The sequence below is a fragment of the Pavona decussata genome, unplaced genomic scaffold (assembly GCF_977016875.1).
Source record: "Pavona decussata unplaced genomic scaffold, jaPavDecu1.1 SCAFFOLD_12, whole genome shotgun sequence".
In the NCBI taxonomy this organism is placed as follows: domain Eukaryota; kingdom Metazoa; phylum Cnidaria; class Anthozoa; order Scleractinia; family Agariciidae; genus Pavona; species Pavona decussata.
The window spans coordinates 75,001-90,526 of record NW_028145435.1 but is presented as its reverse complement, the minus strand read 5'-3'; the positions used below and the strand labels follow the sequence as shown (position 1 = coordinate 90,526).

Sequence of the window (15,526 nt, the reverse complement as noted above, 5' to 3'; positions counted from 1 at the left end):
AGCAAACTTGACAATTATTTCGTTGTTTCTGCTGACAGTCAAACATTTTTGGGTTTTGAAATGACAGCAAATTTTCGTGATACTTCCCCTTCAAGCCTCATCAAACGACGATGTTTGTTTTCACAGCTGAATTGATTTTTAGCCGCAAAAAAGGTTTTGACTCCGCTTTCTTAGATTCTGCTTAGCACACAATTTCGAGAAGGTCCTTCGGGTATTTTTTCCCCAGCCCCTTACGAGCCCCCCTCAGTCAACCATCACACAGAAGTCACGTGTGCAATTTGTCCGTAAAAGCTTGCAGAGCAGAGGACCGGGCGACACTTGCGAAACGAGGAATGCCAATTACATCACAAAAATGTGTGCTTGAAAGGCTACTCACCATGCTCAGTGCGCTTTCGGTTTCCCGGTTCTCTTATTAATATGCAGCGTCAATGGTATTTATGTTCTAGCGCGCTTGTACTCGTCGTATTTCCAGCTCTAATGCACTGTATTCATTCTGGAGATTACAGATTGTTAATCTGTAAGAATGGTCCTGTAAAAGTTGGAGAAATAACATCATTCCGCGCTGAAGTTGTCCTTGAACCTAAGGCAAGAACGAGACATGGCAAGAACGAAAAAACGACGTTTGAATTTTCCTGGAAAATTGCCTCAAAGCCTTGGGTAAAACACCAAATGACCACTCATAGATGGGATAACTTTCACTGGCGATGGACCGAAGCCGGAGACAAAACAGTTTTTGTTTATGTGCGAATTCTTAATGACAATGGACACGACTCAACATATGGACAAAGATTCTACAATTCATATTACGCCTCAAATCGAACGCAAGTGACAGTCACGGAAAGCGAAGGTAAATTTTAAGCCTTTAGGTCATTTTTTTTATATTTTACTCATCATACATGCCTGTATGACTATGCCTCGTTCTTTGTGTGGGACCACACAATAATGGAGTGGCGGGGTATTCCCTAGTTACTCCTTTACCGTTCATATACATGTAGCTTAAGCTTAGAAAGTAATATGGTGTAGTATGTTGAGCTTTAGGTTTTGATATTGTTGAAAGTAGGAGGTTCATTTACTTTTCTATCATGCTAAATTTAAGCTTATATAAACTCAGTGGGAGCAAGTTAAGATGATCCAGCAAGGCTAGTCAAAGAGTATTATGATTGCTGTGCATTTTGTTGCAAAACATTCTTAGAAATTCAGTATGATGCAACATGAAATAAGGGCACACTGGTCACGTGTGACGTAGATTGACTGTAATATCAGCAACAAAAGTGTATGCAACAGTATTTGAAAGTTTTTTTTATTCTTGCTAGGTGCCATGTAGTTTTTCACAACCAAAGAAACTGTCAATAGATCTGCCATTGAGGACATTGATTGTTTTGTTTGGCACTTGGACAGTCTGAGTTCAACCTTTCTCTCCTATTTTATGACCAAGCTAAAAATTTAGGGGGTGTTTGCATAATACCGGCACAACTTTCATTCCTGCTGTACTAATTCACTCTGGTTCCCTCTTGTGGGTCTGTATTTTTTTACTTGATATCAGCCCAAAATCCCATACCAGAGCGAGTCATACCAGTGTGGGTACACCCTGGTTACTTTACCGGAGCGAGATTCTCATTCCAGTACAAAAAACTCATTCCGCTGTCATGTAAAGGTGGTACGACTGTTTGTTCCGGCATGAAATCACTCTCCCCAGAGTCTGGAATGGGTAGCGCCTGTGTAGTCTTCAACATATAATCCAAGATAGCATTACTATGACATAGGCCGACATGAACTGTTCCCTCATGAAAATGCAGAATAAAATCTCGTCCCTTCATGTAAACACAGTATGGAATCACAATGTCATACCGGTGTAACGATACCGGATTGTGACATTGTATTGTGACACTAACTTGCGTGATCTTGATATGATAATTATAGTAGTGTAATCGACACCTCTGATTACCCCACGCATATCGCGTGTTTATATAAAGTACTTTATTGATTCATTGTAACTCTCAGAACACAGAAGCCTGCATTAAACTAGGAGTTGACTAGCACTTGCGTCTCTCTCTATCTATTGTTCCGACGTACGACCATAAAACGTTACATGGTGTCAGACAGAACCTGAACCACGATGCCGGCAGGAGGGACATCTGAAGAAGCTCCAGGAGAAGCTCCAGAAATCTTGCCCGCTCCGCCTGCACAAATATTCATGCCTCCTGCAAACTTGCCACCGCCAAAAGCGCTTGTCATGGACGACAACGTAGCCACAAATTGGAAAGCGTGGAAGAAAGTGTGGTCACGATATGAAATCGCCACAGGAATTTCAAAACAGGAGCCACTGGTAAGAGTTTCTACGCTCTTGTCAGTTATTGGAGAAGATGCCACGAAAGCCTTCGATGCCTTTGAATGGGGAGAGGACGAAGATGAAACCAAAATAGAACACGTGCTAGCAAAGTTTGACGCATACTGCGAACCGCGAACACAGGTGATCTACGAACGCTACCGATTTAACAATCGCAAGCAAGAGCCTGGCGAGAATATTGCAGCGTATCTTACAGAGTTAAGAACAATCGCTAAAAACTGCCAACACGTTCCGACGTACGACCATAAAACGTTACAACCGGTGTGAAACTTGCACCGGGGCGAGTTTTCACAAGTAAACACCCCTTTACTGTCTCTCTTTCTTTTAATAATTATTGATTTGGGGAGGTGGAATGCCATAACAGTAAGGGTGCTGGAGGTTCCAAATTCAAGTTGTGCCCTGAACAATTTGATTTGTGTTATGGTAGCCGTTACTGTATGTATCTAAATCTTAGCCTGACCATGGGTGCCACTGGTGTACCTCCTAGGAGTTATAATTTTGAACAATCTCCCATATGTTTAAAAAAGGTCATGATCCGAAAGATCCAATTTAGCCTCCAGTACCACCTTAAAAGATGCTCTTTTTTTAAATATTTCTTTAGATTTGTTGATTTATAGTGTTCCCAATTAGCACTACAGTGTTAATCACATAGACACTTATGTTATTTATTATTGATTGTTCTCTTGTTTCTACAAATTAAACTACAGATAAGATCAATGCAACTCTAGATGCATATCAGAATACCACAGGAGATGACCAAGATCATCATTTGTATGCAGGGACAGTAACTTTGAAGCTTACAATTCACAACTTTCTGCCTCAAGATCTTAGTGGCATTGCATATGACTGGGATTTAGGGGACGGAACTCTGAAAAAGGACTCGGGACTGACTCAACTGTCTCATAACTTTACAACTGTGAGAACTTGCACAGTGGTAGTCTATCTGCATGGGTTCATCCAAGGCAGGTTTTACAGTGGATTTGCCCATAAAGAACTTAAGTTTACAGGTACATTCATATTATTCCTTTTAACATGTTTAGGGTAATTAATATTGTAGAAGATAAGGTCAATTATGCTTTTTCTGTCATCATTATACCCTAAGCTGTGTTTAGCATGGCCAGAATAGAAGCAATTCATTTCTCACTGGATGTGATGAAAACCATGGCATTTTGTCAAGTTTTGCAAACAATTTGCTGACATACTAATTTTATTGTTTCTAGTTTGAGAGTAAAATTTAATATTGAAATATCACTGCCACTTGTCAAAGTCAAGAACTATGGAGAGATGGAAATGTTGCAGTCTAGCTATCAAAGTTCCGCCCTACACAATAATTACTCTTGAACTTTCTTAGACAGAACAAAAAATTGAAGCTGCTATCTAGGAAGATGTTAAAAAGTTTTCAAAAAGTTGTCAGAGCTTTTTCTGTCAAAACCAATGTTATTCAGGAGCTATACAGAGCAGAGTTGAAAGCTATAATATGACATTTCCATACCGTGTAGGCTTGATTTCTGCTACTCACTCAGGGTTTGAATGCAAACTGATTTTCTGAACAGTTCCTGGTAATGAAGCCTACATTTCCTGTGGAAGAGCTTAAGTTCATAAAAAAATTAAACCCGGCAAGAACGGTGGATTTGGAGAACTACAACAAAACAATCTGAGAGAACAACACAACAGATGACATGACAGATCATCACAAGCACATGCTCTTGTTACAGTCTGTGGAGGACTAGGTTCCATTTTGCTAGAAACTGCTGACTTAGGGCAGTGGCAACATTTACTTTTCTCCATGGTTCTTGTTTTTTCATACTCAGTGGAGTAGCCTAATTTCGATATATTAAAATTTATCCTGAAACAATAAACATCACTGCGAGGCTCCAGGGAATAAACTCATAAACTCTACAATTTATTTTCCGGAGCTTTGAAGTGATGTTATTGTTTCAGGCTGAAATTCAATGTATCGAAATTGGACTATTGGAAGTAGATTTCATGTAAGCCATCCCATCTGAAGGACTTGGAAAACAGGTTTCAAGTTGTTGACCAGTAACTACTGTAGTTATGAAGATACCAAGACCTTTCTATTCTAGTAATAGTAAGGTACATGTTGGGTAGTTGGTGTAGTGGTTAGCCCATTGCACTTTGGATTAAAGTTTTGAGGGTCAGTGATTGAAGGTTAGGTTGGTCTCTGCATTAGCATGTTGTTTCCTAATGGACAAAAGACAATACTTGACATTATCTGTCTCCTCCCAGGTGTATTAACCCTTTAACCCATGATATCGAAGAACAAATTCTCCTATCTTGTCTCCATACTTTTCTTATAAAAGTATTGGGGAGAAGTTATTAAAATGTCAAGAAAATTCACCTTGGGTAATCATATCCTTATTTCTCATGACATCAGGGGTTGAATAAGCATTGATATTACTAGGAGAAATTTGATGCTGATCACTGTTAGGGCTTAGAGGATTAATGAGTGCCTGACGAGACACTGCTGAAGATAACCTTGCAATAGACTAGCATTCCACCCAGGGGAAGAAGCAGTGCTCCTTGTTGCTTCATGGAACAGAAGCGGGTGAAGTTTCCACTGTGTACATGTAGCTATAGGCTAGGTTAGCTTGAAGTTGGACTTTACCAAACTGCCATCGGTAAAGTTCATTCAACTTCTAATAAATGGACAAGCAGCCTGTGAGCATGTTAACACTAATGTATGACAACCAAGCTTACAATAATTACTATTGTATAATTACATGAAGTGTTTAATTTGCTGTTTCAGTGGTACTCCATCCGTATTTGGTGGTAAGGAGTTCTGCAGGACCCAAGCTTCCCTCTACTCTACTATATGCACTTCCCAGAAACAGCCCCATTGAATTTGAAGTGAAGTTTAAGGATCCATTTAAACAGGTAGCCAGTGTGTCTACGGACTGGAAATTTGGAGATGATTCTACTGTAACAAAGTGGCCAAAGGCAAGAATATATCACACATTCCACAAAGAAGGAAAATACTCCTTGTGGGTGACAGTCAGAGTTACTACCAAGGATTTTGGAAAAAAATCATTTCCACCAATAGGCAAGACGCTCCATGTAAAAGGTTGGTAAAGGTTACACTTCGTATTTTTATGGCAGTGTAGTGTCTTTAAGAATCATGTCAAATAGTGAATGCGCGTAGCGCAATGAACGAGTTATAGCGATAGCTGACTGTTGACTTGGTTGGTTGGTTGGTTGGTTGGTCGGTTTTGTCGTTAACTTTCGGGCGTGCACAGTGAGTGTTTTAAATTCAATTAGTGGAAAAAATACGCGAACATTTATTGTTCACGAAGCATCAGGAAATTCTTATTCAATATGTAGAGAATAATTTGACGATCATTTAGTGCAAGAATGGAGATTTTTCGTTCAATCTGAGCACAGGGAGTCCACAAAAGTTGTGAAAAAGAAATAAATTAATAAATTATCGACTTACGTTGTTCGTTTCCTGCGGTTTTCCTATAGTGTTCATTTGCATACAATTTACGCGACAGCACTAATGTCGTGTACTGAGTTGTGCGCGAGCAGATCTGAGCTCTGCTGACTATACTATATATAAATATTGACAAGGGAGGCAACTTTTTCGCGAAACAATTTGAACACACTCAGCAAAATAGCTTTGAACGTTCGACTTGTTCGCCGCTTTGCAACCAAATTCGTATCAAACGAAAGCTGGATAAATTTGGGAACACACTTACCTGTCAGAATCCCAAGAAGAAACAATTTTGAGCCAGCATTTTAGCTCCGTTTTCGTAGTTTTGCTCGGTGAATTTTTTCGCAACAGCTGCGGCCAGTTACCTTGGCGCAGACGTCACAGATTTACGCGCCATCACGAGCGAAATGTCGCCTCTCCTTACCTCCCAAAGATGTTTTTGCACGATAGCTATGGACAGTCATTGTTCCCTGTTTAGTCACAAATTGCGCGAGACTGGAAATAAATTTTCAGCCGACTTGTCGCGCAAACCTAAATTTTGTAAATAAAACTAAAGTAGAATTTCAGTTCGCGTAATTTGTGACTAAACAGGGAGCAGCAAAAACATCTTTGCGAGTTAGGGAAGTTGCCTCCCTTGTCAATATTTATATAAAGTATAGTCAGCAGAGCTCAGATCTGCTCGCGCACAACTCAGTACACGACATTAGTGCTGTCGCGTAAATTGTATGCAAATGAACACTATAGGAAAACCGCAGGAAACGAACAACGTAAGTCGATAATTTATTAATTTATTTCTTTTTCACAACTTTTGTGGACTCCCTGTGATCTGAGCAAAGTTACAAGTTTTTTCAGTTTTTCAGAAAGTCCGGGGACGTAAAAAAAAAACGTGAAAATTTTTTTCACGACGCGTCAGAATTCTCTCATTCATTCTGTAGAGAATAATTTGACAATCATTTTAGTGTAAGAATGGAGATTTTTTGTTGAATCTGAGCAAAGTAATAGGCTTTTTTCGTTTTTTTCTACAAAGTGCGGTTTCTTTTAAGAATTAAAAATAATTTAATTTAGAAATAATTTAATTAAAAAATAATTTAATTTGTCAGTTTTTACGCGAAAGCGGAACGTGCCATGTTATGCATCATTGACGTCGTAAACAAAATTATGCAAATTTCTGGTGAAATGAACACTTTAAGATCTTGTCAGCTTTCATAGAGGTTTCAAAGGGAAAAATGTTTCATTTCGAAATTTACAACTGGTAATTTATGGGAAAGCAAAAGGACGCGGTCGATAAATTATTCTTATTTGGCAAGAGCTTGTCATAGTTCATTATTTTTACTTCAGGATTGCGTGGACTGAACTCCAAAGGGAAAATTTCACGCATTTATGTCGGGCATGAAATGTAATGCGATACTTTGTTTAACAGATTTCCCTTTGTGAGATCGGCTTGCCCTACAGTAATTTTGTAATTTTATTTTCCAAAAAAACTTCACTTGCCCATCGGGCAAGAGATGGTCAGAATCCACTAGCCCGATCGCAAAATCCAGTAGCCCCGGACTATCGGGGACACGAATTTGCATGACGTAGCTGCACATGGTGTGCTTCTATGAACTTTGAATAAAAAAAACACATGATTTTTTTAATCGGCGCATCAGAACAATCTTATTCAATCTGTAGAGAATAATTTGACAATCAGTTTTATAGTACAAGAATGGTTATTTTTCATTACATAATCTGGCAAAGATATAATTTCTTTTAGCTTTCAAGGAAGTTTCTGTAGCCGTCTAAATTTCAATTACTATGTGTCATCTGCATTCACGAGTTGGCTCACAGGAGCCTTTGATCATTCGTGGGGGAATACAGTGTAGCTGAATCATAACGATGTGCAAATAATTTGTAATGTTTCTTTGATAAATAGTCCATGCATCCTTTCAGGTGTTTATTTGGATTTTCTGCTTAAGGCATCTCAGGCTGATGCCTAACAGGAGCCCAGCAGCCTGGTTCCCTGGGCGTTTAAATTATTATTTTGCAGCAGCACTTAACATTTTCAAAGATTGGGCTCCTACTTGTTACTTGTTGGCTTTTTACCTTGTAAGCTTCTTGAAAGTTTTCTTAGATAACAGCCTTGCATCTGATAATTGCAATTTCTTAGTGTATTGTTTTAAGTGAGACAGCAAACCTCTTCCCACAATACAAACGATTGCTTTCTTAACCTATTTGAAACATTTTTGGAAGTAAACATTCCACTGTTTTTTTTGTAAGTTCACAGTACCTAAATGTATTGGGGTACAAGCCAGTCAAAATACAGTGGGAAATATAGATGCCAAAACAATAATCATTATTTTTATTGAGATATACGTCCATAATAAATTGCAGTTTTATAGATATCATTCAATAAAAAATGATGATGATAATGATGATGATGATGGTGAACATGTTTATAATAATATACTGTAACTTCACTTGAGATGTTTAGCACTACAGTGTTAATTAACTGGGGACACTGTGAGTGATTCAAAGAAACATTCCAAACTCATCAAAATTAACATCCTAAAATTGCCAACTAGCTGGGAGGCTTACTAGTTGGATATTAACAGTAAGTTGCCAAGGATTTTAATGAGGCACTACCCTGAGACAAATACATCTAGTGGTCAGGGAGGGACCCAGAACTTCCGAATTAGAAGTCCATGCCGCCGACGTCTCAGCCACCCTGCCGCTTAAAATGCAATATGTGATTTGTAACATGAATCAGTCCTGACATCATATTGTCAGTTTCATAATATTATTTACCACTAATACTGTGTTTGTTGCAGCTCCTGTATCCCTTGAAGTGATACACAAACATCTGGATCATGCAGACAAAACTGTGAGGTTTAACATTTCTTGTAATGGAAGGTAAGTAACTGAAGTTACTTGTTTTATTACCTTGTAATGATATTGTTTCTTTTTTGTTTTTTGTTTTGTTTGTTTTTTTATTTTTCTAGTTTCTAATTATTGGTATTGGTAATTCTTACATTTTTGTGCAGTGTTTTACATGTTAAAGTGGTTTGGACTTGATTAAATGTGAACCTGAAATTCATTATTTAAGGGTGCTATTTGTTTGACATAAAAATTGTTTGACTTTTCTAAAATTTACATTTTGCCTTGAATGTGTCAAAAACAAAAAATTAAAGTCCATAGACCATTGGCAGATTGTTTGATGCCTGAAAGTTCTACTCAACAACTTTCATTTCAAGAGTCACACATTGGAATTTCATCCACAGACTTGGAATTAGAACATTACAGAAACAGCAGCAACAGAGGGAAAGTGCTGATCAGTAGTGTTCATATGAATGGTTATGCTTAAGAGCCCCATGCATAAACTTGGAAATAGAACCATCATTTATAGTATAATGAACAGTGGCATGGGAAAGTACTGCTCATTAGCTTGCATTTTGAAGGGTTACGTCTAAGGATGTCTTGTACACATGTACACAGGCTCAAGAGTAGAACCTCCCTGTAGAGTGCACGATAAATTGTACCAGGGGAAACTGATAAATCGCTAAATAGCTCTCCCTTGTAGGTCACACATAAGGATTTCATCCTCAAACTTGAGTTTAGAACCACCTCATACATACCTCTTCCCAACCGAGTTCTTGGTCTGTACTGTAAGTTACGGACCAAGTTTTTCCCCGTTAATTTATGGCCCAAGTGCAAAGAGTGCGGGCCATAAATCAAGGGGAAAAAACAAAGATCCGTGACTTACAGTACAGACCTAGAAAACAAGTTTAGTAAGATATTTATTTTATCTCTGAGGTTAATCGGCCGCGCGGGTAAAGGAAACTTTCAAAGTTAGCGGGCTGTACAGTGAAAAACAGCCCTCAAAACTGACCAATCACACCACGCTTTCTAACTAAGAGATATAATAAAGAATCTAACACGATACTACTAGGGGGGGAGGGGGGAGTTGAAGAAACTTGTATTCATTTCTAAAGGCCAAATAAACAGTTATGCCTCCTTCCACCACTCATTTAAAAGTTTACTTGAGGAAGACAAGGTTTGCCTCAGAGTTGGTGCAGATTCTTACTACATTTGTTTTTGCTTTAACCTCCAGTCTTCCTGTGTCCTTCCTTTGGTGCATCTCAAAACAGTGTAATCTTCCGCCTGGAGAAATGTGCAGTCCCACCATGGAACACAACAGTTCTTGTAGTTTGATAGTAAATCATAGGTTCAGTGTTCCTGGCGAGTACTGTGTTAATGTGGGCGTGATGAATGATGTGAGCGGTACCAACACATCCCTAATGGTGCGCATTCCAGGTAAGGAATCTGCTTGACTGTTTGCTTTCGAGTCAAATTGCAGGGAGGTAAGATCGTACATGATGGTATTTGAACTGTTTTGAACATTCCACCCTTTGACTTTGACAGTGGTATCATGCAATTGCTAATAATTGTTTTCACTTTTCACATGCATTGAGAGCTTAGTGAAAGCATTTAAGAACTGCCTGTAATCTACCCAAGTATGGTTATTTGTTGGAAACCCATTCGAGTCATGTCTATTTATTGTGATTCAAGGTGGTATTGGTTGAGATACATGTTGCCAAGAAAACTGTTCAACAGCAGGCTTTACTGTTACCAACAGAAAAAGAAGAGAAATGCTTAAGGAGGCTTGAGGCAGTTGTTTTGGACGTGGGGTGGAAGTTTTGCAATTACAATCTTGCATAGGAGATCAACTTTGATCTCCTTCATACTACATCATCATTTCAACATAAGGTCAAAGTTTATTTTCCGTCAGTTTCCAAGCAACAACTGTTACCATAATAATGGAAGCGCATATCCTCTCATTTTAAACATTGTCCATTATTTCAAAACCTAGTCAGACACCTTGTGATGAAACTTTAGGGATTTAAACCACTCAATCAAGGCAGCTTGTAGGCGAAATTAGAAAAAAATATGTAAGGGCTTTCTCAAGTAAATAATGAATGATCTTGATCTTCTATGCGAGATCATAATTTCAAAACTTCCACCCCACATCCAGAAAAACTGCTGCGAGGCTCCTTTATGTATAAATTATTATTTTTGGGTACCCTATTTTTTTCTAGATGTCCAAGGTAGCAATGACATGAATTTCAATACAAAGAACAAGCCGCGGTTGATTTGAAATTTTTTTTGTTATATTTATAATTTAAAAACCTTTCACTCCCATGGAAAAAGCACATATTTTTGCAAAATGTCAACTGTAAACTCCAACAGCAAATGTAATACACCAGTTGAAAGGTTTTCTTTGGGGAATTGCATGAACCATTTCAGAAAAGGCAAAGGAAGTAACAGACTAGATTGAAAAATGTCCAAAACCAAAAAAAAAAAAAACTTGAAAAAACTCTCATTTCTCGCATATATTGGGTATACCCCTTAACTATAGCTTAATTTACTTCACTCTATTCACCATTAATAAAAAAAAACCATTGGTCAATGATTTAATACTCATTGGCATTGATGACTTAGTAAGTATATATATACCATGGCCGCTAAGCCAATCAAGTCCGTGGCATTTCATTATACAATGATCCAGACTGTTTTTAATAATAGACGTTAGTAGTCTCTCTCTAAGGATCAAAAGAGTTCACATTCTATTTTAAGTGATTATTATCATTATTTGTTTTTTTCAGGTGATGACCCAAGTCCTACACCCAGCAATGGCAAACTGAAAGCCTCCATAACAGGGCTTGTTGTCACTCTCGTCATCTCATCCATCTTGTTGATTGTTGTGGTAATAGCTACACGGAAATGGATTTATAGCAGAATAGGGAGGAGAGCAGAAAAGGCTGACTTTGAATTCAGGGACTCTGATGCTTTGAGTGTGTCATCAGTGGAGCTGGCTGGTAACAGAGCGTGTTTTGCAAAATGTGGAATGTGGGGGCTTCAAGAGACAGAGGAAAATGTCCCCCTTTGCAGAGGAACACGCATGTATACACTATAAGTATTAAGTGTTAATCCGTCTGTGAATTTTTTTTTATGTCCTTAGGGAAATAACGTTTTTAGAAATAGCTCATCTTAGTTGCAAAGACAAAAATGAGTCAAATTCTAAATAAGAATGTGAAATATTAAATATGCATGTAATTTATTTTTTCAGTGCATGCCAGTGTTTAAAGAAATTGGAGAACCAAACCCACATGAAATTGTTAGGTTGTTTAAAATTTGCATTAACACGTTGTGTAGGGGAGGGGATTTGTTCAGAGTTCTTTTAAATTCTCTTTACTGAAGATTGTAAGGATTTGGTTGAAATTGGCAAGTTACTGGTTAAGTAAGTTTATTAAAATTTTTATAGTATACTGTGAAATAAATGATCAATTATTAACTCAATATTAATTTTTTAATAAAGAGTGCAATTATTAAGTAATATATTATGTAATAAATATATGATAATTATATATGTAATAATATGATAATTATTTTAATAATTATAATTATTAATAATTATAATAATTATATCTTAAAAGATATTATCATATCATATATCCTTTTCGTGCCTCGTGGCACATAGGGCCTTTAAAAGATATTATATTATGTAATTAATACTTTAAGGTACATTTTCACCATAGTAAAGAATGACTGGCTCTTTGAAAAAATTGTGACCCACATTCACACCTTTGCTGATCACATCAGTCTTCAATTGAGTGTCGAAAGTAACATCATGTTTGCTTTAGTGGGCTGCTTTGCTAAGATTGGTTAAAAAAATCTTGCAACCAATTTCTTAGTCAATAGTAAGAAGTTAAACCAAACCAGCCGTGACTTGCATGCAGGCGTTTTCTCGCACTTGACGCCATGTACTTGTATTTGCTTGAGTTCTGATTGGTTCATTTGTTGTTTAATCTTTTCGATTATTGTGATAATTGCCATTAGTACACTGCTCTTGTAATGGCTGGTTAACGGCTATTTAAACAAGTACAATATGCATTGTACTAGACTTCGTCACACTTTCCTTATGATCCAATATTGTGTGCACACTGAACATGGCATTAAACAGTAGGGCATTCAAAATTTTATAATCTGAATGGTCAGGTTACTTGTCTTTAATATTTTTAAATTTTTGTGTTGGTCTCATCTTGGTAAACAGGGGTTGTTACTTTTCAGATGAGCCTGCGGTTAAACATTCTTGGTTTAAAGGCATGCAAGCGAGGCGAAAAGGTGCACTATGCGATTGATTACCAGTTGCCTCATTTGTATGCAACATTAGAAACAGTTATTTGTGGGAAATTCAAACAGAGAACCAGACCGGATCAAATGTGGGCCAAACTCTGGTCACGTTGGGTACCTGTGGCACTTGTACGACTTTTCCTTTTACAGTCAACTCTCGCTTTGCGGATGCCTTGTTACTGCGGATGCCCTGATAGTGCGGACAGCAGCCAAATCATCGGCAAAAATAGATTACAGACGTTTGACTGAGATAAATTCCTGCTATTACGGACTCTCGCTATTAACAACGCTAACTCAGGGTCCTGAAGATGTCCGCAATAATGGGAGATGACTATATGAATTAAATGCCAGAGATAATTATTTTGCTATAAGTTATGTCAAGAGATAATCTCTAAATTTGTTATCTTAGTGTGAGAGTCAAGATGTGTTAAAAATGTCAAAAAAAAATGTTTACTGACCACACTCAATTTTAATAATTTTTCAATTATTACATGGCCCCATAAGCTATATCAGCTTTAAAGCCCACCGTGTTTTAAACAAAAATTGTTGTTGTTGTTGCCAGAATGATGTACTTTGGCATTGAAAACAGGTTGCAATACAAACTCGTTCCCAGGGTCTCTCTGCTCCCTGGGACGTGAAGAGTAGAGACCCTGGGAAAGAGGCTGGTTGTATGAGTGTGATAACAATTTTTAGAGCAATCCCAAGAGAGCCCAGTTCATTATATTACTTAATAAGTAAATATTTTATAAGAAAAATTGTTTTGTTAATTGTGGTTCTCATCAATTATACATTTTATAATGTAAGAATTTATATAGCAGACCTGGATAACCAGCATGCCTTATTTGATACATTTTTTATCAAATTGTCAAATATATTATTTTTTACTTGTAATATAAAAGGTAAATAGCAAAGAAGTGACAAATAAAGCTAGAGCAATAGGGTTGCTTTTCATTCAGAAGTACATATGGTTTGTTTGTTTGTTGGGTGAGAACACAGGGTTAAGTTAGCTTTGGGAGGCCCCACACCCCCTAGAGAGGAAATCCCCTTCGATCCGATCCATTCCCCTTTCCATACTTGTGTCCATGGGGCTCTTGGACAGGTGTCCCGTTATTTATCCCTTGGTTCATACCGCAACTGGTGGAGAATGCCTTGCGTCCACAACATTTGTTGTTGTTATTGTTTCCCTTGTTTTGTTTTCTCTTTGGAAACATGGTCAGCAAAAAGCTGAGTCAGGGCTTTTCTCTGTTATTCATGGTTTGAATCGCTTCTTGAGTTTGAAGATAAGTAGGACCGACATGGGCATGCGGGCGATTTTTAGTTATAATACAGAGTTGGTCTTAAGCAGTCCACGATTCCGAGTGTTTTGAACAATTGACAAACAGACTAAGAACGTCTATAATCAACTGAATTTTAAAGAAAAGCATATGACACTTGGAAAATAATTGGAATATTTGCAATGCTGTTTACAAGGCTAAGAAGTTTAAAAGATATCTTTTTAACTTTTTAGCCTTGTAAATAGTATTGTTGATCTCAAGCGAATATTATGGACAACAATTGGAATATTAATGACTATATTTTTCCGTACATTTAAGAAATCTACGTGCTGACTGTTATAGGTTAATCGTAAAAATACATTAAAAAGACCTGAAGTCGTTAAAAAGCTTTCTTAAATATAAATGGTTTTCTCTAGGGCAGTTTTAAAAGATTGCAGTGAAGGAGCATTTTGAAAGTGTTAGGTGGTTGTTTCGATAAAGTTGGTGCAGAATATGGAAAGGCACGTTGGCCACATGTTACTGTGTGCCAATTAAATTTCCTTATTTTTACCCCATTGCAGATAAAGAAGAACGGGCTAAAAAGGTTAAACACAGATGGCTACACAGTTCGCACTCGTTCTTAGTCACGGTGCCATCAATTCGGATTCGGATTTGTTATGCAATTAATTGTTGCAGCTTTTCCAGTTTATCGCTAAAATGACACAAAAATAATGCTTTCTGTCATTCAAGAATTCGAGTTCCAATGCCCTGAAAGTTAATTACCGTCAACCCAGGTCACGCGTGAACGATATTTTTGAAATTTGAACGAAGTTTTGAAATTTACATCTCAGTTTTGAAAATCGCCAACGAGATTTCAGAGTTCCCGTATAAATTTCCCTACCTTATTGACGGTACAAAGCTATGAATTTTTCTTTACATTGCAAAATTGAATATTTTAAGAATAACAATTGTTTCCCAAGTATTTTGAATCTTTTTTTCAGTTAATGCGTCTTTTTCGGAACGATTTCCAGAGAAATGTCCAACATTCCATTCACACGTCGGACATTACAAAGAGAAATTCGAATGTTCATTTCATTCTTGGAAATACTGTTCACGCGTGACCTGGGTTGACTGTAATTGGTCTTACCTCTTTGCTCTGTCTTCGAGTTAGAACAAAGCCTTGCTTCCGAAAAAACGTCCAGCATGCAAGTCCGCCTACTACTCCTCCAACAACACCACCCACAATCGGAACAGGAATAATGATTTGACCAATGGCTGCTCCTGCAGTAGAACCAGCTACGCTACTGACGC

The 15,526-nt window shown here is 37.6% G+C and overlaps 1 protein-coding gene and 1 pseudogene across 3 annotated transcripts in view; one reads left to right on the top strand and one right to left on the bottom strand.

The window, feature by feature from the left end:
- Positions 1–286: 286 nt before the first annotated feature.
- LOC146487893 (uncharacterized) lies at positions 287–12,225 on the top strand. Of its 2 annotated transcripts, XM_085124719.1 has the most exons (6): positions 287–847; positions 3,055–3,354; positions 5,115–5,429; positions 8,603–8,684; positions 9,883–10,085; positions 11,435–12,224. In XM_085124719.1, the coding sequence occupies exons 1-6, from the start codon at positions 418–420 to the stop codon at positions 11,743–11,745; spliced, it is 1,641 nt and encodes a 546-aa protein (XP_084980845.1). In that variant the 5' UTR covers positions 287–417; the 3' UTR covers positions 11,746–12,224. The 2 variants fall into 2 exon arrangements, with proteins under 2 accessions (XP_084980845.1, XP_084980854.1); XM_085124728.1 differs by lacking the exon at positions 3,055–3,354 and having other exon boundaries at positions 288–847; positions 11,435–12,225.
- A 1,765-nt stretch (positions 12,226–13,990) lies between these two features.
- Positions 13,991–15,526, bottom strand: part of LOC146487892 (uncharacterized) — a 19,574-nt pseudogene continuing 18,038 nt past the window's right edge. The window contains exons 3-4 of the transcript XR_014867524.1: positions 15,363–15,526; positions 13,991–14,161 (exon numbers count right to left, since the gene is read on the bottom strand). The exon at positions 15,363–15,526 is cut by the window's right edge and continues 262 nt beyond it. The product of XR_014867524.1 is annotated as an uncharacterized LOC146487892 (transcript). The remainder of the gene's footprint in view (positions 14,162–15,362) is intronic.

Excerpts from the sequence above, each read along its gene's own strand:
- LOC146487893 (XM_085124719.1), top strand. The coding sequence starts at position 418 with ATGCAGCGTCAATGGTATTTATGTTCTAGCGCGCTTGTACTCGTCGTA. Across the intron at positions 5,430-8,602 it reads CAAGACGCTCCATGTAAAAG|CTCCTGTATCCCTTGAAGTG; the intron begins GTTGGTAAAGGT and ends TGTTTGTTGCAG. Across the intron at positions 10,086-11,434 it reads CCTAATGGTGCGCATTCCAG|GTGATGACCCAAGTCCTACA; the intron begins GTAAGGAATCTG and ends TGTTTTTTTCAG.